This window comes from Trachypithecus francoisi, unplaced genomic scaffold (genome assembly GCF_009764315.1).
Source record: "Trachypithecus francoisi isolate TF-2019V2 unplaced genomic scaffold, Tfra_2.0 Lachesis_group17, whole genome shotgun sequence".
Taxonomy (NCBI): Eukaryota; Metazoa; Chordata; class Mammalia; order Primates; family Cercopithecidae; genus Trachypithecus; species Trachypithecus francoisi.
The window spans coordinates 98,167,343-98,192,206 of NW_022681462.1; the positions used below are offsets into that span (position 1 = coordinate 98,167,343).

The 24,864-nt window shown below is 54.6% G+C and overlaps 1 protein-coding gene across 2 annotated transcripts in view; it reads right to left on the reverse strand.

Annotated features, from left to right (window-relative positions):
• Nucleotides 1-1,850: 1,850 nt before the first annotated feature.
• The window catches only part of HPCAL1 (hippocalcin like 1), a 122,795-nt gene continuing 99,781 nt past the window's right edge, over nt 1,851-24,864 (reverse strand). For both annotated transcript variants that reach the window (XM_033176565.1, XM_033176566.1), the window contains exons 3-5: nt 8,401-8,802; nt 6,076-6,181; nt 1,851-2,744 (exon numbers count right to left, since the gene is read on the reverse strand). In XM_033176565.1, the coding sequence (XP_033032456.1) occupies nt 2,647-2,744; nt 6,076-6,181; nt 8,401-8,778 (582 nt within the window). In that variant the 5' untranslated portion in view covers nt 8,779-8,802 and the 3' untranslated portion in view covers nt 1,851-2,646. The remainder of the gene's footprint in view (nt 2,745-6,075; nt 6,182-8,400; nt 8,803-24,864) is intronic.

Below are 24,864 nucleotides of genomic sequence, written 5' to 3' on the forward strand. Positions count from 1 at the left end.
TAACCATCCATTCACCTACCCATTCACCCATCCATCCATCCATCCACCCACCCACCCACCCACCGCCTACCCATCCATCCACCCAGCCATCCATCTACTCCCCAACAATTCACCCACCCACCGACCCACCCATTCAGCAACCCATCCACCCGTCCATGCATCTACCCATCTATGCATCCACCCACCCATCCATTCACCCACCCATCCCCTCACCCACTCATCCATCCATCCATCCATCCACACACCCACCCATCCATTCACCCACCCACTCCTGCCATCCATGCATGTCTCCTATCAGTTCTGTCCTGGAGAACCCTGACTAATGTAGTGGTCATTCCCATCTGTCCGTTGGACTCTGTCCCCTCCCCACAACAAGCACTCTTGATTTAACGTTTGCCAGTCCCAGTTAAATGTTTATAAAATTCAAGCCCTTCACTGGCTATTCTTCCAGGTGAGGCAGTGTTGCCAAAGGCACCGTCTTGCCTTTTCATAGCAAGCTAGGTCTGCCCAGGGCACCTGGCCTCCGTCTCTGCACCTCACCTGGTTCCCCCAGCAAGGCTTGGCGGCTCTGGGTGTGTGGGGAGTTTTACTATGAAATAGCTCTAGCAGTGCCATTGACTCAGAAGGCACTTGGCAAACAGACTCACCATTTCTATTAAAAGAGACATGGAGTCTTAAAAAACATTAAAATGACTAAAATCAACAAAATAGCTGCTGTTGCTGAAGGCCTGCTGGGAGGCAGGCTCCAAGCCATGCGCTTTGCACACGTGACAGTGAGCCGCCCAGCTCCCCCCATCCCCTACAGTGAAGTCACTGAGGCAGTGAGCTGATGGCAGGTGAGCAGACGCTGTGGTGCTCGTCCTGGTAACAACCTCCATTCCACTCACCCCTTCCCAACCCTATGCCCTCTGGGGAAGGCGGGTGCCTCCTTGGCCAAGGGCCATCTTGACCAGCCTAAGCCAGCCGTGGCCATCACAAGGTCATCTTGTGAACACGGGCCACGGTTTCAGCCTTGAGAGGTGGGGCTGGTGGGGACGGGTTGGTGGGCGGATTCTGGAGGGTTTTCCTGTCCTTCAGTGGGAGGACGGAGACTTCCCTTCCTGCTTCTTGATGCTCGCATGTCAGCTGTACTGCCCAGAACCACGACAGCAGTTGTGGGCACCCCAGGGAGAAAGTCTGAGGTGAAAAGCTGACTGTGATTAGCCAGGCACAGTGCTGTTCACCCGAGGCCCCAGTGACTCAGGAGGCTGATGCGAAAGGATTGCTGGAGCCCAGGAGGTTGAGGCCAGCCTGGGCAACATAGAGAAACCCTCTCTCTTAAAAAAAAAAAAAAAAGAAAGAAAAAAACCAAGTTGATGCCCGGGGATCCCCAGCGATGCTGTCTTTGGACCCCTCAGCAGGCGAGACCAACCGCCACTTCTTCAGCTGGGCCTTCTGCTGCTGGGACCAGAAGCACTGGCAGCAGCGGCGAAGGCTGGATGGAGAACCAGGCCTGCCACCTCTGGGGCCAGCCTGACCGTGCCCTTGGCCATGGCCGTCCTCTCTTGGAATGTGGTTTTCCTATGACCTGACACCGTGGAAGGAGAAGGAGAGGGAAGGGCTGGGGGTAGGCAGAATCCTGACAGTCAGATCTGCCAAGAACAGTCATCGTTTATTTCCACAAATATTTCTTGGCATTAGGCAGATATTGAAGAACAGGCTGCGCAAGATTTATAGACGCAGGGACAGCTGGAGGGACACAGGAGGGGCCGGGTTTACCAACAGCGGCAGCACGCAGCAGACCCACCTTGGTTGGAGCGTGCAGGGGCCACGGCCTGAGGAATGGGGGCTCCCGCGGGCAGACACAAAACTCAGAAAATGCCATTTATTGTATCATTTTAATACCGGAAATGCCAGACCAATCAACAGGAAGGACAGACCAGACACAAATGCCTGTGCTCGCGACACGGACAGGAGGATCATCACGGCTCAGGGCACACATGCATTTCCTTAGAAACAGGCAGACAAAGAGAGCATAAATACCACACAACAGCCAGGCTCAGGGGGCCGCAGGCCACAGGGGGCTGCTCTTCAAAGGCAGTCAGAGGCATTAAATACAGGACCTACACATTACACTCCACTTCACCATACATAATTTATATATTAAAAGAAAGGGGACCACAGTATCTGTACGTGCAAGCGGCTGTGGTGGAGAAAATGAACGGGAGGGCAGCCATGCACGGGAGGGGCTCCCCGTCTACCCTCCTGACACCTCGTCCCCACCCTTCCCACAGAGTCACTTGGGATCACAAAATGCATGGGCCGGCCGGGGCGCAGCCTCGGGAGGTCCTGCCTGGTCTCCTCGGCGTGGACCTCTGGGCTCCCCATGAGCCGGGAGGTGCCTGGAACCAAGAACACTTGAACCCTGCATGTCATCACATCCCTGGGAGTTGCCTTGGAAGGGACCGGGCCGGGCGTGAGGGGAGGAATGTCGCATTGGTCAGGCGGAGGAGGGAGGCGCAGCCGCCGGGCCGGGCAGGTGCGACGCATGCCCCAGGCCTGGGGCCCGGGAGAGCAGGAACGATTGCGGGGCATCCACTCTTGCAAGCAAAGCTTAAACGGCACGACAAGCCTGTGTTTCTCTGCAACTGTCCAGGGGCTGCTCGCTCAGAACTGACTGGCACTGCTGGGGTCGCACTGCAGCAGGCGGACGATGGAGGGGTCGCTCTTGGCACCTTTGATGAATTCTTCCAAGGACAGTTTGCCTGCAGAGGACAAGAGACATCAGGATTAGCCAGTGCTCACTGTTCTTTATGCTTCCAGAGAGGATGGGGACAGCTCTCAGGTCAGGGATGCCCCCTTTGTTCAAAGTCCTGAGCCTTCTTGAAGCTGCACGGTGTCTAGTCTCCATTCACTTTACAGGCATTTCTGAAAAAAATCCTTTTTCCTTTCCCTGCTCTCTACAATACATCAGGCACCTCAAAGGGTTTACTCAGCAGCTCAGCAGGACATGGCTGATGAGGGCCATTTAAATCCTTTTCGAAATCACCCCACACTTTGCTTATTAAGGAACATGTACATTGTGCAGAAAAATGAAGCATTTGCCTCTAACCCATACATAATCCAGGCTGAGAAGGCCATGCTGGTTGGGGGCCCCCGGAAGCAAGACCCGGGTCCTCCCTAGCATCAGTGTAGACCTGCTGCTCCAGCTTGGGGTACCAAACTCATGTTCTGTACTGTTGGCCATGCAGTGAGAGGAAAACCTAGAAAAAGATTGGTCATGCTAAAGAATCAGCTGCCCCCTCATCCTCCGCATCCAATGCTGGTGACAACACATTCCCTCTCCCAGGACACAGACTCCATGGTGGGCGGAGTGGCCTCTGGAGGCTGGTGGCCCAGGATGGGGCTCCATAAGGCTGGCGGGCCGAGGCGGGTCCGGGGAGGTTTTCTGACCATCCACTCACCATCCCATAATCGCTGTCAATGAGCCCACACTGTGGTCAACCATAGCCCTGGGCTCTGCTAGTCCACAAGCAAGATAGGCTATAATGATTCTGCCCATTCAGAGATGGCCTCAAGGGCAGGAGGGGGAGCCTCTGGCTCCTGCTGGTGGGGAAGGATGAGGTTTGAGGTTGGCTGCCCCCTAGCAGCCTGGGTCCTGGGGCAGCCCCTCCACGTGTCTGTCTGAGGCTCTATGCTGTCAGCTGGAATCACTAGCACACTCTGCAAAATGTCTGTGCAGGCAACACAGACACATGTAGCTAGGCCCAGCACAGGGGAAGGTGCGCAGGAGGGGCTCTTGGCTCTGGCGCATGGCAAGCCACCAACATTTCCAGGTCTCAGGATCTTCGTCTCGAAGGCGGGATAATGGGAACACCCATCTCAAGGGCACCTGGGAGGATGCATTTGAGGACTCAGCCCAGCACCAGGATGGAGGACGCCCCTGCCCAGTAGGGCCCTGCTGGGAATTCAGCCCCTCCAGTCCACTGGCAGACAGGGACACCTGTCCTCATGGGACCCTGGCCCAGGCTCGGGCAGGCTGGCTTCTTCCAGGGCACGAACTTGATGCCTCTGGGGCCTGGGCAGCCTGCTGGCTCCAAGGGAGCCCAAACAATGCCCGGGCTAAGGGGTGCATAGGGAGAGGGAGAGACAGCCAGGCCCTCAGCAGACAGTCCCCAGGATCCTCTGCCAATGGAGAGAGCGGCTGCCAGCCTGAAGGTTGGTGAGGACCATGGTCACTCCCCACACTCAGGGCAGCCAGCTGTGTGGTCATCTCCTTGGCTAGGTGTGGGGTCTCAGAGTCCACGGCCCCAGGCCCCCCACTTCCTGTCCCTGACCCCAGGCCCTCCTGTCCCAGGCCGAGAGAGGGCGGGCCAGCCCAGAGGGACCTCCAGTCGGGAGAGCCAGAGATGCCTCAGGACAACTCAGGCCCTGCAGAGATGCCGGGGGCTTCTGAAGGTTCCACTGGCTCCTCCTGATGCAGGGCAGGGCAGGTGAGAGGGTTGCTGAGCACAGCCTGTCCCACATGTGCGGCCTGACAAGCTGAGGAGAGGGCGGCTTGAATGATACTTGTGCCCTGGAGAAACCCATTAGCCCAGCCCAGAGGCCTGGAGCAGCCATGCACCTTCCAGGGTAGCCAGGGAAGTTGGGGCAAACTCCAGGGCACCATCACTCCTGAGCAGTCCCTGGAGGAGCCTTGAGAGCTGAGGACCACTCCCTGAACTGACTCTGGCCCCTGACTGCAGCCCCACCTTCCTGGGATCACTCTTCCCTCCACGCCCCAAGCTCCCGGGACAGACGGGTCCCCTGGGCTCACAGGAGGAAGTGCTCCATCAAAGCGTGGACATTAGCAACGACCATGCCATCCAAATTCCCAGTCAACCTAGAAGATGCCCTCTGAAGAGGTGGGCAGGGCCAAGCCAGGAGGCAGGTTCGGGCAGCGAGTCACCGTGGGTGGCTTCCCCAGGGACACTGTGAAGTCGGGAACAACAGCCACTATTTGTGGAGTGTGAGCCCTGCTAAGAGCTTTAAGGCATCACCTCGCTGAAACCTCACAACCCCGTGGGACTGGATTCACCATCCTTATGAGGAATGGACAGCCTTGGAGAGTGGCAGCAGGCGCCCTGCTAGGCTGCAAGGTGGAAAACACGTTTCCCATCAGGCCGAAGGCAATGCCAGGCACCAGGCAGGCTTGTTTTCCGTGTGCATATGTTTTGAAACAGTGACCTGACTGCCTGGAATGCTGTGTGCTGCCTACAGCTCCCCCACACCCCATCTCCTGCTGGGGTCGTGCTTAACTCACCCAAGGGCTGCACTCCAGACTTTCCACAGCAGCTTCTTGGGCATTAGCTTATCTTTTAATCCCCAGCACAACCCAGGGAGTATTTTCTCTTCTTAAGGTTGTTTCTTTATTGTTCAAAAGCAAAACAAACCTGGTGCTGTGGCTGCTCTTGACAAAGCCGGCAAGAAGAGCAGAACGGGAAGACCCCACAGCCGCCCTGACCTCACAGCCAGTGCAGAGGAGGGCACTCGAGGTACAGCCTTGTCACTGCTGCTGCCACTCACCATCTTGAGACTTGCCCTTCTGCAGCGGACTGAGTCCCCACAGAGCTGCCGTAGGCGGACAAGGAGGCTGCGTTCATCCTGACAGTTCCCCTTGGTCACTGGGGCCATCTGGGCAGCTTCCTCTCTCAGGATGGCAGTAAGAGAAGCATGGCCAGCACCCAGGACCCCACCATCTGGGATCCTTTGATCCCAACCCCTCCAGGTTCAGGGCTGCTAGCATGCTTGCCTCCCTGCCCCTAAACATTGTACCCAGGAGAATACAGGTATGCCCTGTTCTACGAGTGGGGAGATGGTGGCTCAGAGAGGCCACAACATGCCTAGCATCACAAAGCCTTGTTACAGAGGGACCAGGACGCAGGACGGGTGTCCCTGACGGCATCCCGCTCTTCCCTGGGCATGGCAGGTGCCAGGCAGGTCGCGGGCAGGGGTGGCCCTCAGGAGACCAAGAAGCTGCAGACGGGAGGGGGCGCCCCAGACGTGTTTTGCCACCCCTGTGGCGTACACACGCAGCCCCGCCCCCACCCGACCCACCGTCGTTGTTGGTGTCCATCTGCCTGAAGATCTTGTCCGTGCGCTTCTCTGGGGTGGACTCGTCCTCCGGCATCTTCATCACAGATGACACCATCTTGTAGATGGCCTGCGAATGGGGACAATGACAGTGTGCTCAGAGGCCCAGGAGCTCGGGCGGGTGCAGCAAGGGTGGGCTTCTGCCCAGTCCACGACGAGGCTGGGAGAGGTTGGGGCTCCCGGTGGTCTTCAGGACCCTTCCCCAGTGGGGAGAATGTTCCCTAGTGAACCTCACGGGTGTCTGTGTGAAGTTCAAGAGCAGAGCTGACAGAAGGGCTCTACTGGGAGGGTGAGGGTGCTGGTATCTCTGCCTGGGTGGTGGGGGGAGGTAGTGCCAGGAAGGTGCCTAAGTGTCGCTGTCGGGGGCTGGGAATGCTGAGGGAGAGTGGTGGTCACAGATACGTGAAATTCACCACGCCGCCCACTGAGCTGTGTGCATTTTACTGCATGGCTGTTACCCCTCAGTTTAAAAGAGAACTGAGCCCCTCAAACTCACAGGGAAAGCCCCATCACCAGCCCCGACAGGACAGGAACTGGCAGCACTGGAGTCTCCATGGCCTCTTTAGAGCACTGCCAGCCAAGGGCTCAGCCTAGCTGTTGGTCTCTCTGTGTGTCTCTGCCTGAGTGGCCCAGCCTGGGGCACGTGCCCTTGTGCTGCTGGTGGATGTACAGGGGAGACAGTGATGGGGCAGGCGAGTGGCCACTGAGCAGAGTGACATGCGTGGGGAGGGGCAGCACTGCTGTGGGATTTTCTGAGCACTCCGTGTGAAGGAGGCTTGATATTCTTGTTCCTAAGATAAGAGACCATTTTTTCATTTTGAGAAGGAGGCAGCAACCAAGTGTCCCATGAGAAACAACACACAGCCAGCCAGGGAGCCATCGATGGCGCTGGGGGAAGCCTTTTAGGGTTTGGGGACTTGGTTTGGGGGCTGTCCCGTTTGGACAGAAGTGGCTGCTCTTCACTGCTCGGAACAGTTCTACCAGGGCCTCAAAGTTCTGACCAAGCCTCTGTGCGGCCAGTGACAGGCACACCTATTTGCAAAGGGTAAGGGTTAACACACAGGACACAATGGTGATTCCTGGGAAGCAGAATTCTTACTTCCGCCACTGCGTGAAGCTAAGAGCCAGAAAGTGACAACGGAACCAGAGTTCCCCAAGCCCATGTTAATTTACTCTGACAGTGTGAAAACCGTCTACGTGGGAAATGGGTCGCTCACTCCTGAGGCAGCCACTGCTGGTGCAGGAGCTCACCGATTTGATATCCGCTACTGGAGGCCCACCCCTAAAGTTCCCCACCATGGCACCCCCTGCTTCTGAACAGTTCCACTTTTTTCTTGTTTTATTTCTGGTCTTTTTGGAGGAAGGGTCTCACTCTGTCACCCAGGCTGGAGTGCAGCAGTGTAATCATAGCTCACTGTGACCTCAGACTCCTGGGCTCAAGCAATCCTCCCACCTCAGCCTCTCAAGTAGCTGGGACTATGGGTGCCTGCCATTATGCCCTGCTACTCTTTTAATTTTTTATAGAGATAGAGTCTAGATTATAGGCCTGGCCATGAGGAGTTCTAGAACTGGATGCTCCTGGGCTCAGGGAGGCACTCAGGGGAATGCCAGGGAGGGGCAGCTCTACTCTCTACTCTCTCTTGCACACCTAGGCACCTGGCCAAGTGAACAAAACTTGGTTTCCTTCTGAAACATGGCCTTGCCTGCTAGAGCTGCATGAAGGCAGAGAGACGCCTCCTGAAGTGACGTCTTTACCATGCTGGGCTGATTCTCGTGATCGTTAATGCTTCAGTTTTACTGGATGACTGCGCATTCCTGGGGACATCACAAGCTATCTGTTGCATTCTCAAATCCAGGGCTTTCCCCAGGTCTTGGCAGGTACCTCTTGCAAGTAACAATAATATAATTCTTGGCCAGGCACGGTGGCCCATGCCTGTAATCCCAGCACTTTGGGAGGCTGAAGGCAGATCACCTGAGGTCACGAGTCGTGACTAGCCTGGCCAACATGGTGACACCTTGTCTCTACTAAAAATACAAAAATTAGCTGGCTGCGGTGGCATATGCTTGTAATCTCAGCTACATGGGAGGGTGAGACAGGAGAATCTCTCGAACCCGGGAGGCGGAGCTTGCAGTGAGCCCAGATCACGCCACTGCACTCCAGCCTGGGCGACAGAGCGAGATTCCGTCTAAAAAAAAAAAAAGCCCTGGGCTGGGAGCTGGGAGCTGGGAGCTGGGAGCTGGGAGGGGACCTGGGCCCGCGGTGAGACCCGGGGCCTCGGGCGCCGGTACCTGCACGATCTCCAGCATCTCGCTGCGGCTGATGTAGCCGTTGCCGTCCAGGTCGTACATGCTGAAGGCCCACTTGAGCTTCTGCTCCAGCTTGCCCCGCGAGGTCACGCTCAGCGCAATGATGAACTCCCGGAAGTCGATGGTGCCGTCGCCGTTGGTGTCGAAGGTGCGGAAGACGTGCTCGGCGAACTTGGAAGCGTCGCCGTAGGGGAAAAAGTTGGCGTAGATCTTCTTGAACTCGTCCACGGTCAGGTGGCCGGTGGGGCAGTCCTTGAGGAAGCCCTTGTACCACTCCTGCAGCTCGTGGTCGGTGAACTCCGTGTTCTCCCGCAGGTCCTGCAGCACCTCGGGCCGCAGCTTGCTGTTCTGCTTGCCCATGGCGGCTGGCGGCGGCGACTACACCTGCAAGACAGGAGGTTAGCCGGGGACGCCACCCACGGCCACGGAGCAGGGCTGAGCCATGGGCCGGAGAGACCAAATAAGCCCATCGCTGTGCAAGCACTGCGATTCAGCAACTCCCGGGTCCCCCATCGGAAGGCATGCCACTATTTTATGGACCACCAAGAAGGCCAAGAGACCCTAATTAAATCACGACAGCCCACCCTCACACTGCGGGACATATTCTCACTTGGAGAATGTGGAAATGTGGGGAAAAAGTACAACTTAAAATCAGTGGAACAGGGCATCATCCGATGCCCACCAGGCGTTCTACAAGAGGCGAAGATTAAAAATCAGTTCTTACTTTCATCCCCCTCCTCAGCTCCAAGCAAAGTGGCCACCTCAGCCGCATCCCAGACTCTTTGGAGCAGTTCTTCCCTCTTTCAGGCATCACATTATGTTTTTATCTTTAGAATAGGCGTCTTGAAACTTTCAGGGAGCCACCCCCCAACCCTCTTTGTTTATTAGTTTTGAGACAGAGTTTCGTTTTTTTTTTTTTTTTGAGGCGGAGTCTCGCTCTGTCGCCCAGGCTGGAGTGCAGTGGCCGGATCTCAGCTCACTGCAAGCTCCGCCTCCCGGGTTTACGCCATTCTCCTGCCTCAGCCTCCGGAGTAGCTGGAACTACAGGCGCCCGCCACCTCAGCCGGCTAGTTTTTTTTTTTGTATTTTTTTAGTAGAGACGGGGTTTCACCGTGTTAGCCAGGATGGTGTCGATCTCCTGACCTCGTGATCCGCCCGTCTCGGCCTCCCAAAGTGCTGGGATTACAGGCTTGAGCCACCGCGCCCTTGTCTCCCAGGCTGCAGTGCAGTAGCAGGATCACAGCTCACTGTAACCTCTGCCTCCTGGGTTCAAGCGATTCTCCTGCCTCAGCCTCCTGAGTAGCTGGGATTAAAGGCACGCACCACCACGCCCAGCTAATTTTTTGTATTTTTAGTAGAGACAGCATTTCACCATGTTGGCCATGCTGGTCTGGAACTCTTGACCTCAGGTGATCCACCTGCCTCGACCTCCCAAGGTGCTGAGATTATAGGTGTGAGCCACTGTCCCCAGCCCACCCTCTTTATTTTGCCTTTGATAAACTGCCCTGGGTGGGAGGAGGATCTGGAATTAGTTCTAGGCAGTAAATGATGTTCTGAATGGAACCAGGAAAAAATGAGGCACCTGTGGGAACCAGGAACTGCTCTGCTTGAAACCATCCCCCAGGGCGGTTCTTTACCAGGCCTGAATGCAAGATTGATTAACCGGCATTAACATGGCTGCCACTGCACCACCTCATGTTACTTTCTTACATTCACAGTTAACATATATACAGGGCATGATAATTTTTGAAGTACATGGAAGAATGAGAAATAAGATGTCTCCTACCCTAGCCCCAGTGGTAACCACTTTGAACTCTTATGTTTGTGAATTCCAAACAGTAGGCACCAGCTCTCCATTATGAAAGGTAAGACAGACCACCCACACTGCCTACCACTTCCTTTCTTCTCTGCCTCCATCCCAGGTTATTTTTTTGAGATGGAGTCTCGCTCTGTTGCCCAGGCTGGAGTGTGCAATGGCGTGATCTTGGCTCACTGCAACCTCCACCTCCTGGGTTCAAGCAATCCTCCCAACTCAGCCTCCCAAGTAGCTAGGATTATAGGCATGCACCACCACGCCTGGCTATTTATTTATTTATTTATTTATTTATTTATTTATTTTTGTATTTTTAGTAGAGACAGGGTTTCACACTATGTTGGCCAGGCTGGTCTCAAACTCTTGACCTCAAGTGATTCGCCTGCCTCAGTCCCCCAAAGTGCTAGGATTACAAGTGTGAGCCACCACGCCTGGCGCATCCCAGGTTTTATAGTACATACGTGTTTTTGTTTTTACTTATCCTCTCTATATCAATCAATTAATCAATCAATTTATTATTTGTTTATTTATTTATTGAGACAGGCTCTCACTGTCACCCCGGCTGCAGTGTGTGATCATGGCTCACTGAAGCCTTGACCTCCAGTGCTGAAGCGATCCTCCCACCTCGGCCTCCTGAGTAGCTGAGACTACAGGCACACACCACCACACCCAGTTAATTTTTTTTTTTTTTTGGTAGAAATGGGGCCTCACTATTTTGCCCAGGCTGCTCTCAAGCTCCTAGCTTCAAGCAGTCCTCCCGCCTTGACCTCTCAATGTGTTGGGACTATAGCTGTGAGCCAAGATGCCAGGCGTTTTTACTTATCTTTATGACTTTATCTTTCAAAATTACTAACACACATTCACTTTGACCCAGCCATCCCACTTCCAGAAACATCGGATGACACTCCCACCAGTGCAAATAATCTGTGCAGGCGGCCATCGCCTACGTGGTCTGTAACACTCAGGTGCCCATCTTACGTACTCACAAGAAATAATCTTCAAGTTGTATTTCTATGTGGAAAGAGAAGCTACACAACAGTATGCAGAGCTTGTTACCATCTATGAAGAAAGAAGACAAATATATGTGCTTGTGTGTTTGTGCTCTGGAAGGGCTTATGAGGAAAGGATGACATTGGCCGGGGAGGAGAGATGGCTGGGTGGACATGGGCCCTGGGGACTTTTTTTTTTTTTTTTGAGAGGGAGTTTCACTCTTGTCGCCCAGACTGGAGTACAGTGGCGCAATGTTGGCTCACTGCAACCTCCGCCTCCTGGGTTTAAGCGATTCTTGTGCCTCAGTCTCCTGAGTAGCTGGGATTACAGGCATGCACCACCATGCCCAGCTAATTTTTGTATTTTTAGTAGAGATTAGGGTTTCACCATGTTGGTCAGGCTGGTCTTCAACTCCTGACCTCAGGTGATCCACTTACCTCAGCCTCCCCATGTGCTGGGATTATAGGTGTGAGCCACCGTGCCCAGCCCCTGGGGACTTTTTATTAAGAGAGAAGGATCCTTCTCTCCTCCTGACCAGTTAAGCCCAGCTCTGGGTGTACAGCCACAGGAGGTCAGCCTCTCCAACTGCAGTTTGCCCCAGACGAGGACAAACATGACCCTGTTTCATGGAGGAGTTGAGCAATCACATCAGACCTAGAGCAATGTGCAGATGGGGGACCCCTGCAACCCCTGCCTCCACCATCCAGGAGTGTGACCCACCCTGGGGCTTGGGGATGACGCCTGCCAGCATGCTTCAAAGGGCTCAAAAAAGTCCTGGTTCTAACATGCAGCTGGTTCACTTTGGAAACTCAATTAATTCACAAGATGAAATGGCCATAGAGACTTCTACATGGAAAAAAAAAGGGAATGTAAAATCAAAAGATCACCATTACCAAAATATCTGACAGAAGAGAAAAAACAACCAAGATGCTACTGAGGTTTTTGGTTTGTTTGTAGAGATAGGGATCTTGCTATGTTGCCCAGGCTGCTCAAACTCCTGGCCTCAAAGTGATCCTCCCACTTCGGCCTCCCAGAGTGCCTGACAAGACTGTTATCCTGTTGGAAGAGCTCCGGACCTGGCTTGGAGATGTAGGCTCCCTCTGGATTCTGCTGTCACTGACGGCTCTCGGGTTTCAGCCAGGTGAGCTCTGGAGTCCTTCCTGTGTTGCCTCCGCGGATCCCAGACAGCTCTGTGTCCAGAGAGCCCCGCTCCGGCTGTCAGGGCTGTGTCCCCCAGAACTGCACAGTGCCCAGGGCACAGCTCACGGGGACAGTTCCAATTCCTAGGCCCACATGCATGGGTTGAATCATGTCCTCATAAAAGATGCCGAAGTCTTAACTCCCAGTATCTGTGAATGTGAAATAGGGTCTTTGCAAGGACCTATTTGCAAAGCAGCCTGAGGACCTGAGGGAACCTTGACTGCCGCTGTGCCCCGACGTGGTGGGAACCCTCCTGACCACTGAGTTGAGGGCCTGGGCCATTGTGAAGGACCAGCCTTGCGTGGCACCTGCGGGAGAACCCACAGATGGACAGCAGAAGGACAGGTGGAGGATGGACGCCTGGCCTGAGGCCCTGCAGCACCCGTGGTGGCTTCTCCTGTGCTTTCTGCCCTGGCCCTCGGGTTGCCATGTGGGGCCACTGAGTTGGCAAAGACGCAGGCACGCACAGCCCGTGGAGTTCGCCAGGTGTTCACGCCACAAACAAGTCCCGGTGGCACCGAGCCAGGCTCCAGGGCACAGGGGAAAGCACTGAGTGTGGACTTAGAGCCAGCTCCACCCATCCATGCGCAGGGGGCCTTGGGGAGGTGGTCACCTTCCTGGAGCTGTGGACTCCCCCCTGAATAACGGAAGGCAGGGTGGTTGTGATGACGAAGAGGAGGCCTGGGGCACCCGGCCAAACCACATGTGGCTCCTTCACCGTGCAGAAGCTTTTCCAGAACCTCCTGTGTGTCAGAGGGAGTGCAGACAGTCCCTGCCTCGGGGTTCGACGCCACACGGGGAGCACGGGGGTGAGGAGGAGAAGGGAGGTGGCTCAGAGGCGGGGCAAAGATCTGGGGGTGGCTGCCCCAGAGAACCCCCAAACTGAAAGAACTTGGCAAGTGTCCTAGGAGCACTTATGAGGACGAGGAATAACTGGTTCTCTGGGAAGGGAGGGATGGGGGTGGGGCACCTGGGAGGTTGAGCTAAGCTGCGGAGCAGGGAATGACGTCTCAGCCCCTCCAGCTCCCTCAGTCAGGCCAGTGAGTGGCAAAACCTCTAGACAAGCAGCTGCAGCAGGTTGCCTGAGGCTCCCAGGCAGCGTGAGGGCCACACCCAGCCCAGACCTCTCAGGGTCTGCAGAACCAGGCAGGGGTTGACCCACAGGGCTGTCCCGCTCTGCGCTATGTCCCCCAGAGCACTGAGACTCAAGATGGGGCACCCACAAACCCTGCACACCTCCGCTTGGTCATTCCTAGGCTTCAAAAGGGCGCCCATTTTCCCATCCCTTCATCAGCTCAGCTGCTCTCAAGGCTTTCTATTGTCCACACTCCTCTTAACTTGTGGCATTGTTGCAGCCAGCATCTGGAGGGGAAACAGGGTTTGTCTAAGGCATCTCTAGTTCAGCCTCTTGTCTGATGCTGTAATAGCAGCAGCGCACGGGCACAATGGACCAGTGCATGAGAAGGCTTCATTCTGCAGCTGCTTGTCCTCACTCCTCACTCCTTTCAGCTGAAACATGATGACGTGCCTTCTGGCAGCGTGTTCGTGTGTGGTTTAAGGGGATGGCATCATACTCCTCTCTGGCATGTGGCCAGAGAGAACCAGCTGTGAGCAGATGAGACAGCTGCCACTATGGCCTCAACTGTGCCTCCCCCAAATTCCCATGCTGAAGTCCCTCAGAATGGGACTGTACTTGGAGACAGAGTCTTTAAAGAGGTCATTAAGTTAAAATGAGGTCACCAGGGTGGGCCCTAATCCAGTATGACTAGTGTCCTTATAAGAAGAGGAGATGAGGACACAGACACACAGGGGAAACAGTGTGAAGACATAGCAAGATGGCAGCCATCTGCAATCCCAGGAGAGAGGCCTCTGGAGGAACCAACCCTGCCAATACCTTGGACTTCTGGCCTCCAGACCATGAGAAAACAGAGTTCCGCAGCGTAAGTGCCCAGTGTGCAGTCCCGTGTTATAGCAGCACAGCAGCCCCGCTTGGGGAACTGACCTGCAGCTGACAAACGTGTTATCGGTGTCTATGGGGCAGGAGTGATGCCAGGTGCCTGACCTGCTCTCAGCAGGGACAGTCAGAAGCAACACCCGTGGCCTGTGGGGTCCATTTTGTCAGACACTTTACCTATTAGTCATGCTTCACCACAAGTAAACCAACCCTGGGAGAGCCCCAGAGCCTCTGAGAGGAAAAGCCAGGGCTTAGACCCAGGCGGGCCGGCTGCCCTCCCCAGGCCTTGCACGGGCAGCAGAGGGGAGGCTGGCCTGGGCAAGGGTGATGTGGTGACGGACACATTGTTGGCTAATGGCAGGCCCTTTCTGCCTGATTTGCACCCCTGCATTTTTCATTTCAAAATGAGCCACCTTCTGTGAAGTTGTAGGCCCTGGGAGCTAAGGATCACTGCCTTAAGAATCCACTCACCTCAATAAAAATCAAATCACTGCTCAGAACGAAGGGAGCAATTTATCCCAGAATGGATCTGTGATTTCTGTTCTTACCGATCCCATTGGAATGCCAAACTCATAACACTTATCTGCCTGAAATCACAGATGTGTATAGAAAGGGAGGTACCAGATTAGGGGCAGTGCCAAACCCAGTGAGCACACTGCTAGAAGATAACAGGCGGAGTGCATCATGGTCTGCTGGCGAGAAGCTCCCTGCATTCCCAGCACCTTCCTGCATGTGCCAGAGGGCAGACATGTGCGCCTGCGGCCTCCTGCCTCACTCAGCACCTCCTCTGGAAGTGCTTCCTACCCTTCGCCCTCTCCCAGGTGACCCAGCTGGGCCTGGCACAGGGTGGGTGTCTGTGCTGGGTGAATGGACACTCTTGCTGTGGTTGCAGTTGCTGTGTATACACACATGCACAAGCACCTGCTTTAAGGTTTGGCTAACTTCAGAGGCAGGGAGGTTTGGACAAAGCTGGTATCCCAGTGTGACCCACTTTCGGAATGCAAGGGAGAGAATTCAAGCCTCACAGAGAGGAGTGACACCAATCAGGAACCTCTGAGCTGTGTCCCAGGAGCCCCAGGGACCTTCCTAAGGCTTTGGGGGTCCACAGGATGGGCAGGGGAGGAGGAAGGACTCTGGGCCTCTGGGCCCAGCACTGACCGGAGCAGCAACCCTCTGATCTGTTTCTGCATCTGTTCTCTTTCAAAGAAAGGATTCTGCTGACACAAACAAAGTCTGATGCCAAGACCTGCTCATCCTAAGTTCCTAGGTCTAGCAGCATCAACACAACAGAAGAATGTGGAGGCAGAAGAGTGTAGGGACCCCAAAATAGTACAATACCTTTGCCCCTTCCTTTTGAAAAAATCCCCACCCCAACAAGGAGAACAAGAAAAAGAAAAGAAAGGCTGTGCCTATGACCCTGATCACATCCACGAGGCGGTATCTATGTCCCCAAGCCCCAACACACATCAGCGGGAAGTGGGCAGGGAAGATGGCAAACAGCTGAGCAGGGAGGGGGGCCAGGGGAAAAAAACAGGGCAACTAGGGCCCCAACATTCCAGAAGGGTCAGGGATAGGGGCCCCCAGAGCCTCAGGAGGTGTGGGAGGCACAGTCTGAAGGAATGTGCAAGAATACAGCCTGTGCCGAGACCATGTGCTCCTCTTACCCTGTTGCCTTTTCTTCCAGGGCACACAGCTGGACTACATTTCCCAGCCTCCCTTGCAGCCAGGTGGCACCATGTGATTACACTCTGGCCAATGGGATGTGGACAGAGTGATGACCACCCTTCTGGCCTGGGCCTCCATAACTCTCAGGGCAGCCCTTGCTCCACGCACCCTTTCCTGCCCTTTCTTGCTGGGCACCTGGAAGCAGAATATCCAGGGGAGGACTTGGAGGCCTCAGAGGGCACAGGCCCTAAAGCATTTCTCAACCAGACTTTCTCATCTGAACCACAGCCCACAGTCAATGACTGGCGTGCCCATTTCCCCAAGCAGTCATGCGCCTAAAGACGGTGCATAACTGGTTTCGTTCCAGGTGTGCAGGAGGAAAGTTATTCCCTGCACGCCACGATGCCTTCACTGTGAGTCCTTGATTCCCTCCTGGACTCTGGCTGAGAAAGGCTGTGAGACGAAAGACCCACTAAAAAGAAGAAACTTAAGTCCTTGCGTGACTGCGTGGAATAGAGCCTTCGTCTCCTGTGGTGACATCCCACTGCCACACATCAGGAAACACCACTTCATCGGGCCAAGCAGAGATTGGCACTTGCTTCTTACAGCAATTAGCCACCCCTGACCAACACAGAGCCCTGTCCTGCGACTCAGCGGTCAGGTAACCACCCCCACCCCAGCCCCATCGCCCAGGCGGGGCGGGGGAGGAATCTTCTCTGGGAAGACGCTGGACAGGAGAACAACAGGCCCAGAGGAAGGCTGGTGAGGAACCCACAGAAGATGAGTGAGTTGAGGGAAGTCCGCCCTCTCCAGTCTACCTCCCTGCCCTGAGCAAGCGGGTAGCCAGCCGGCATCAGCCCCCAGCAGAGGACTGGAGGATCTTTCTCCAGGGAAGTGGAAACTTCAGCCTGTCTTTGGGGCCTGGTGCCCGGCTGGGTGCTCGGTGTATTCCAGGCTGTCGGGCCCTCTGAGTGCTGAATCCTGGGCTGCGCACTGCGATGTTGGTCCCCAGTCACCAGCTCCCTGAGGGGCTTGAGTTATGGTGTAGGGTGCCCAGGATGGGGCATAAAAAGTGAATAAAGTGGGGCTCCAGACGAGTCACTCATTCCCGGGGCACTCGGCGGCTTGCCTAGAACAATGCAGGCCCGGTCCCCGTAGGCCACATCCAGGGGAGGACGCAGTGAAGATTCTAGGAGCTGGGAAAGTGGGGTCACTCCTGGCTAGGTCACTTCCAGCTCCACCTTAGGGACAAGGGACCGAGGCTTTGGTGGAGTGGTGGGCTGCGGACCCAGGAGGTCTGAGTGGAGAGCCCACCTCCTTCCTGTTGTCCTGTAACCTCCCCTGGGCCCTTTCCGTGCCAAGACTGTGCCAAGACCACAAGCAGCCGCAGAGGCTGCCCAGGGTGCTGCCGGCTGGTGTCCAGCGCTCTCCTCACCTTTAGACTTGCTCGCCAGGACAGCTTCGCAAGCTGGCCTCCCCACTGGAACTTTTATGAAACTGGTAAGTGGAGCCCCTGAATGCCAAATGAAGGTGACGGCCGCACACACGCTCCCAGTCACTCACTGGGATGGCCAGCGTGTGCTTATTAACAAGGGCCCAGATGAAACATGTAATCTGAAGGACCTCATTTTAGCTCTCTCCCGGAGGCTGTCGGGCCCGACGCAGGCTGCCTCACAAGAAGCGGGGGGCGGGAGAGTGCTGCATGCCGCTGTGACCCCTCTGTCATTCATTAAGCAAAGGAGCCAGCCTTATTGGTGCTTGGCTGTTTAGTAAGACGACTGAGAAAAATCTAGCCTTTCTGCAGAGACAGAAAGCCACCACTCACGTTTCCCAGCAGAAACGGCCACCTGGCTCCAGTCATTAGGCAAAGCCAGCCTTTATTTCTCAGGAAGTTTTACTTTCATCTCCAAGGAGGATGGTGGGGTAAGGAATGGGGGACCCAGGCGAGGGCAGTGTATTTGAGAGCAGAGCCATCTCCTGCTTGGCTTAAAAAGATTCCTATTCAAGCAGCGCTCGGATCAAACTAGTAACAGTTGTCTGAGGGCATCAGAGATGATGTTTTAATTCACGGTGATGGAAACATGGGAGAGGGAGTTAATGCGTCACTTAGAGCCACCTCTCTGGTTCTCAGTTACCCTGTTATTGTTCTTAATCTGCTAAATTGTAAAAAAAAAAAAAAAAAAAAAAAAGAAGAAGAAGAAATATAAACATGTAGCTAGGGAGCCCTGTGAGAAATAGTTAACCCAGAGTCGGTACTGCCTGTAAATTAAGCCTGTTTAGTGGCATAATTCTAGCAGCTGCTCAGTGAGACTCCTGGGAACCAATGGCTTGACTGTCCTGTTACTCCCACCTCAGTGCTGGCTGACGGCATTGGTTGGCATCTCATCCCATCGCTCCGAGATGCTTTCATCAGTCAGATCTCCGAAGCTTGCCAGGCCAACCAGACTCTGAGATGCTTTGAGGGAAGGCAATCAGAGAGGTGGGGAACACCAAATGCTTATGAAAGACCCAGGCTGGCCTGGGTGCCGTGGCTCACACCGGTCATCCCAGCACTTCAGGAGGCCAAGACAGTGGATTGCCAGAGCTCAGGAGTTCAAGACCAGCCTGAGCAACATGGTGAAACCCTGTCTCTACTAAAAATATAAAAAATTAGCTGGGCGTGGTGGCATGCACCTGGTAGTCCCAGCTACTCGGGAGGCTGAGGCAGGAGAATTGCTTGAACCTGGAAGGTGGAGGTTGCAGTGAGCCGAGATCGTGCCACTGCACTCCAGCCTGGGCGACAAAGCAAGACTCTGTCTTAAAAAAGAAAAAAAAAAAAGCAGTCTCAGGAAGAGACTGGAGAGGCATTCGTTGTGAATTTCAAGAAATCAGAAGGCTCAGCCCATTTGAGATGAGAGCTTATTCTGCCTGGGGTGGAACAGGAAGGTGGAAGGCAGAAGGGGCCGGTGGAAGACAAGCAGGTTTGTGCTCTTTCTTATCTAGCACCCAACCCAGTTCTATCTCTCAGTGACCGCGGGACCCACATAGCTCCTGCAGCTAAGCCCCTCTCCTAGGGCTGACTGCATTTTTCAAAGCAGCTCGGGCCTGTGTCCTTCTTTCCTCCAAATAAGCAAGTGAGTCAAGTTGCCTGCAGCCTTAGCTTCCCGGTAGTTCTCCAACGAGGGGCCAGTTCTGCTCCTGGGTGATTGCGGGGAGGCTGTGCTGGCTGCCAGGACCCAGGTGCACTGAGGAGCCGATGCATCTGGGACCATCCAGGCTGAAGTGTGGCTGGGCCGACACTAGAGGGCGCTGTTGAAAGGCTCCCAGGGTCTGAGCTGAGATCCCGCCCCTCTCAGGTGCTTCCGCGTCTCCATCTATAAGCTACGGCTTTGTCCACTACGGTCACCACCGGCCACACGTGGCTAATGAGCACATAAACGGTCGCCAGTCTGAACTCAGGTATGTGCCCCTAGTGTAAAATACGCGCTGGATTTTGACGACTTCATGTGGAAAAAAATAACATAAAATATCTCATTAATCCTTTTTCTTTCTTGATTACATGTGAAATGGTAAATGATACCATTTGGGATCTAATGGGTTAAATCAAACAAGTTTTAAATCTCATCTTTTTTACTTTTCAGTGCGGCTATAGAAAAAGTTACAATCACATAGGTATGTGTCTCCTACTGTATTTCCCATGGACAGTGCTGGGTAGCGGTAGCATTCACTGGGTGATACCAGGGACCCTGGATCTGGGGCCACCAAACAGGGACTCTTCAAGCTCATTAGCATCCTGTGGTATCCTTTATTTATTCACTCGTTAGTGCCCTTGAATGAAAGATCATGGTGTTTGCATTTCACAATTACCTGTGAGTCCCACACGGTTCTCTTTTCAGCAAAGAGGGCTAGCCTGAGAACGCTGCCAGAGGCCAGCTGCAATGAGGACCCCAGGTCTGACCCTAGCTAAGGAATGAGGCGGGTGGGGAGGGGCTGCAGAAGGAAGAGGTCCCTCCTTCTCTTTGGAGCTGGAACAGCCAACCCTGCTGAGTCAGATCTGGGGAAAGAGGAGGTTAGTAACACCTCTAGAGTGACAGTTCCACGGTGTGCCTGCACCTAAACCCAACCCACTGACCTACAGCTCGTTTCTGGAGGCCTTCCTGAAAGCTGTTGCATCACAGTGTTTTGCCCACTGGATGGGCTCCAGGCCAATGACTTGTTGAGAAATCCAACTGAAACCTTCCTGGCTTCTTACCCATCCCCAGCCTCTTAAACTCCTCACAATTCCTCAAAGCCTTACAAGAAAAACATAACATACAAGAAGAGAGAGACAGAGAGCCAGCAGGGCATAGAAATCCCCTCCCTCCACCCATCCCTCCTTTTCCACCCTCTCAAGGCTGAAATGCCCTAAATTAAGCTGGTGAGAAGGAAGAGCTGGAGACATGAAAAGGGAATCCCCAAGAGATGTACTTTCCCTTGCAGAAACTGCTACTGTGACAGGAAGAGGAATGTGTGGGTGGCTGTCCCTGCACTCCTTGTGCTTCTGCAGATATGAGTTCACCCATGTGGCACGCTCGCCTCAGCCACCCAGCCAACCCCTACTCATTCACCAAAGCCCAACACAAAGGCCACTCCTCAGGCATGCCTTTCCCAGTCCCTACAACTGCTTTTCCCTTTGAATTCCAACAGCATTTTTCTAGTATGAACTCAGCTTTGGACACATCACTTGTCTTTTTCCTTCATGAGACTGGGAGCTCCTGGAGGAAGGAGAATCCTTCATTTGTCCCAGTTGGAGAAGCTGCTCAGCATGTTCCAGCCTCAGGGCCTTCGCACCTGCAGTTCCCTCCACCTGTCTGCTCTTCTTTCCCCTCAGTGTCTGCCAGGCTTGCTCCCTCCAAGTTCATGACCTTGCTCAACAGTCATGGGGAAACCTCCTCCAAGGCCCCACCCCAAAGAGCATCCACCCTCACCCTCTGGTCCCTCACCCTGACCCCTTTCCCAGCATTTCCTGCCACCTGGCACTATATTTACAAAATCTCTTGACTGTCTGCCTCCTTTTGTTCACCACTGTACCCCCACAGGGCCCAAAACAGGGCTTGGCACACAATTCAGTCAATATGTTTGAATGAATGGTTGTGTATTCCAAGGGCCGAGCACAGTGCCTGAGCAAATGAACAAAGGAATGAGTGAGTGGTTCTTTTTCTAGGATGCCTCTTGCTCTAACATTCTGTGACTCTTCCAGTTTTAGGAATGGCTGGAGGAAGGTCAGCGGTTAGGATGGTCAAGTGCTCTGCTCAGATTGGAAGCTCCAGATGGCACATTCAGACTTGGTATTCTGGAAATCTCTGTTTTCTGGCATGGAAACAGCTGCAGCAGAGTAGCGCTTTGGGGGCATGCCAGACTTGGGGGTCCCATTCATCAAACTGGTGCCAAACTCCTTCCCAGGTGAACACATCCCAGTTCTGTGGTCCTCAGCCAGTGGGGTGGGGGACAGGATGGCGGACTTCCTATTACTCTCCCGCAAGATCATTCCCTGGACCCGTGTGGCATCATCACAGAGCCAACATCACTCCAGCTTGAGTCTTTGGGGAGGAGCTCTTTGAGCTGCCTTCGCAGCAGAGAAAGGGAGGTGAGTGAAGCAGACATACATGAGGCTCTGGGAAGAGCACGGAGAGACAGGAAAAGGGAAACGCCCAAGAGAATGCTCCCATTCCATCCAGAACCCTAACTCAGCAGGAAAAGGAAGCTCAAAGGCAAGACCAAAATGAGGCCACAGACTTTCTGAAAGCAACGCCCGACCCACGTCTGTCCCTGTGACAGTTCCATGTTTCTACAGCGGTGGAGGGTGCTGGACGCCAAGCGGGGAGCAGAGCCGTGCCAGGGCCAAGCTGGAGAGAGCCCGGTGGGAATCTGGGTGTGGAGTACTGGCCACAGAGCCTGGGACTTCCTCTGCCCCCGCCCAGCATCTTGCTTTGAAGGCAAATTTGGGGCTTTCAGTGACAGACCCCAGAAACACCAGGATGCAGTGGGAATGGGGTCTCTGAACTGGTTCCCTCACCCACACCTCAGTGGTTCCCGAGTCCCGTTCCATGCTGGGTGTAGGCAAACATGGATGGATGAGACACAGAGACCCATCCTGGGGCTCCTTGAAGTGACTCCCCCCACACACGCCCATGAAACAGCGGTGATGGGCGTTAATAGACTTAACATGGGCCCAGGAGCTCAGGCGCAGGGCACAGAGGTCAGCTGGGATGGGACAGAGCTGAGGGCTGAGCCAGGGCTTAAAGGTTCCAGGAGTTCTCCAGGTGGGACAGACAAAGGAAACAGTGTGTGCCAGGACATGGGGGCAGCGAGCACCGAGTCCTCTGGCACTCAAGCCCCACAGGACGAGGAGTCCCCACACGCCACAAAGGACTCTTCCAGTTTCAGTAATGCTGGAAGGAATGACTGAAGGAATTAGTGCGGAGCATGACTGTAGGAGAACGCACGTTGATGACAACAAGGAGGGGTGAAGGGGAGAAACAGTAGAGGCTCAGCATGCCCACCTCCCCACTACCCGGCAATGCTCCGTAGAACACTGAGAATAATTCTATTACTGTTCAATCACACAATAAAAGCTCAAAAGTTGAAACGACCATGTGAATCGCCCAACTTCCCATTCGCAGGGACTTGGCGCAGACCGCAAGCTAACTGCTCTGTGGGAGAAAATGTAAGCGGGCACAGCAGGCTGGAGATCCTGAGGCTTTAGACGCTCCTTCGTCAATCCCTCTAGACGTGACCCTTCGTGCAGTCAGCCAGAGCTGGCGGGGCGCTGCTCCCTGCCCGAGGCCCCCACCCTGGCTTGCTGATGACGCCTGGTGATTTGGCATGCCAGCCCCCAGGCATCTTGGAGCACATTCTTCCTGGCTCTTTGTGCCAGCTGCAGAATGACTCAAGCACTGACCCATGCCTGGGTGGGAAGATCCACGCGTCAGATGGCAGAATCCCATCTGCAAATTCCACCCTGATGTTCCGGGCCAGGAGGCGAGCAACAGCCCTTCCCCAGGGAACCGTGTCTCACCCTAGCAGAGGCAAAACTGAGACTACAGGGCCAAGTCTGCTGTCAAGTGCCTCAGCCTGCCCTGCCAGCAGCCAGCACTCAGCACACCCTGGAGGGGCCATGGAGGGACAGGCAGCTCTTCCAGGGTCCCGGAGTCATGTCCTGGAGTCAGACAAGGCTGGGCTAGAGTTGCTGGTGTCAATGCTCCAGACCCAGCCTGTTTGCTCCTCTGTAAAATGGCACCAGAATGCCAGCTTTGGGGGCCTGCAGCCAGGATGGGGGTATGTATATGAGGGGTGCTGCTGGAAGCAGCCCGCAGACCCAGGGGCCCCGCTGGGGGCTCTGCCCAGCCTGCCTTGTCTCCAGCCATATGGTCCTGGCTGTCTCAACTTCTCTGGGCCTCATTTTCCTTGACTGTAAAATGGGAATAAGGGTCCCTGCCTGCAGGTTCTACTGAGTAGTTGTGAGGATAAAGGGAAATGGAATCTATAAAAAGGAGTTTGAAAGCACCAGTCAGATGCCTGGGGTATTAGCGCAGCTTTACAGGAAAGACAACAACCTTGGGAGCCGATTCCTGACACTGAGCACGGCCTGGTGGGAGGTAGGGGCTGCGGCCTGGGCTCGGTGGAATCTCTGCACTGCCTGGCAGGCCCTTCTCGCTCGGCATACCCCAAGCAGCGGTATGAAAACCTGGTCCTGAGGCCCAGGCGGGCAGAGAGCCTGGGATCATAGTGGCCCAGACACATCCAGCTGGGGCAGGGTGAGCGAGATTCCAACTCCTGTTCTTCAAAGAGAAAATAAAGAAAAAGGAGAGAAGAAGCCCGGCATGCCGCAGCAGGGCAGAGCCCACTCGGTCCAAGATGCAAGAACGGCCCAGCCCTGGGACAGCAAAGGGGCCCAGGATCTGGGGGCTGCTCAGCGTCTGCTGGGTGTGGGAGTGAGGCGGGGGCTACCTCAGGGCATGAGGTCCCTTCTGTCATCTCCGGGGAGGTCTGTGGCTGCTGACTGCTTTGGGTCTGTTTCACAGGGAACGCAGCATCCTGCTGACCAGCACAGGCCAGGCTTTCTGCAGGATTTGGCAGACAATGTAGGAGATAGTCCCAGACTTACCCAGAGCACTGGGGCTGATGCGTAAGCTCTGCGGGGCTGGGAAACACTCACCCAGCAAAGACAGGGTGAGGGGCATTCCAGGAGGAATCCACAGGGTGCTGGGAGGCAAAAGGGCATGGCTGGAGAAGGGCTCGGGGGGACAGAGCTGGGGAGGAGCCAGAGTCTGGCTGAGGTGGGAGCTCGTTCCAGTCCCAGACTTCATCCTGGAGTGCTTTCAAAGTATGTAGGTGTCAATGACTCGCAGGTCCAAACTTTTGGGGAGACAACCACCAGCAAGTTAGTTGTCCCTGTTACAAAGCTCTGGGCTGGTACTTCTCCATGTACCTTCATGGGTAACAAATGGACAAATGATAGAGAACATTATGGAGCAGTGTATATAGCAATAAAGAACAAACAGAATATGGAACAAATGGGTAGATTAACAAATGCAGAGTGTGGGGAGGAGAGGCAGCCAGGAGAAGGAAGAGAAAAATACCATCAAAACCTAGGAATTCAGACCAATTACTTGAATGGTAGTTCAAATTTGTAAAGTCCGAATCAAAAAAATACCTGAAAAATTGCCTCTGAATTCTTGATCAGGTAAGGACTGGAAAGAGTGGACGTTTGTAATGAACAGATAAGAACTCTTTGTTGGCCAGACTCAGTGGCTCACGACTGTAATCCCAGCACTTTGGGAGGCTAAGGTGTGCGGATCACCTG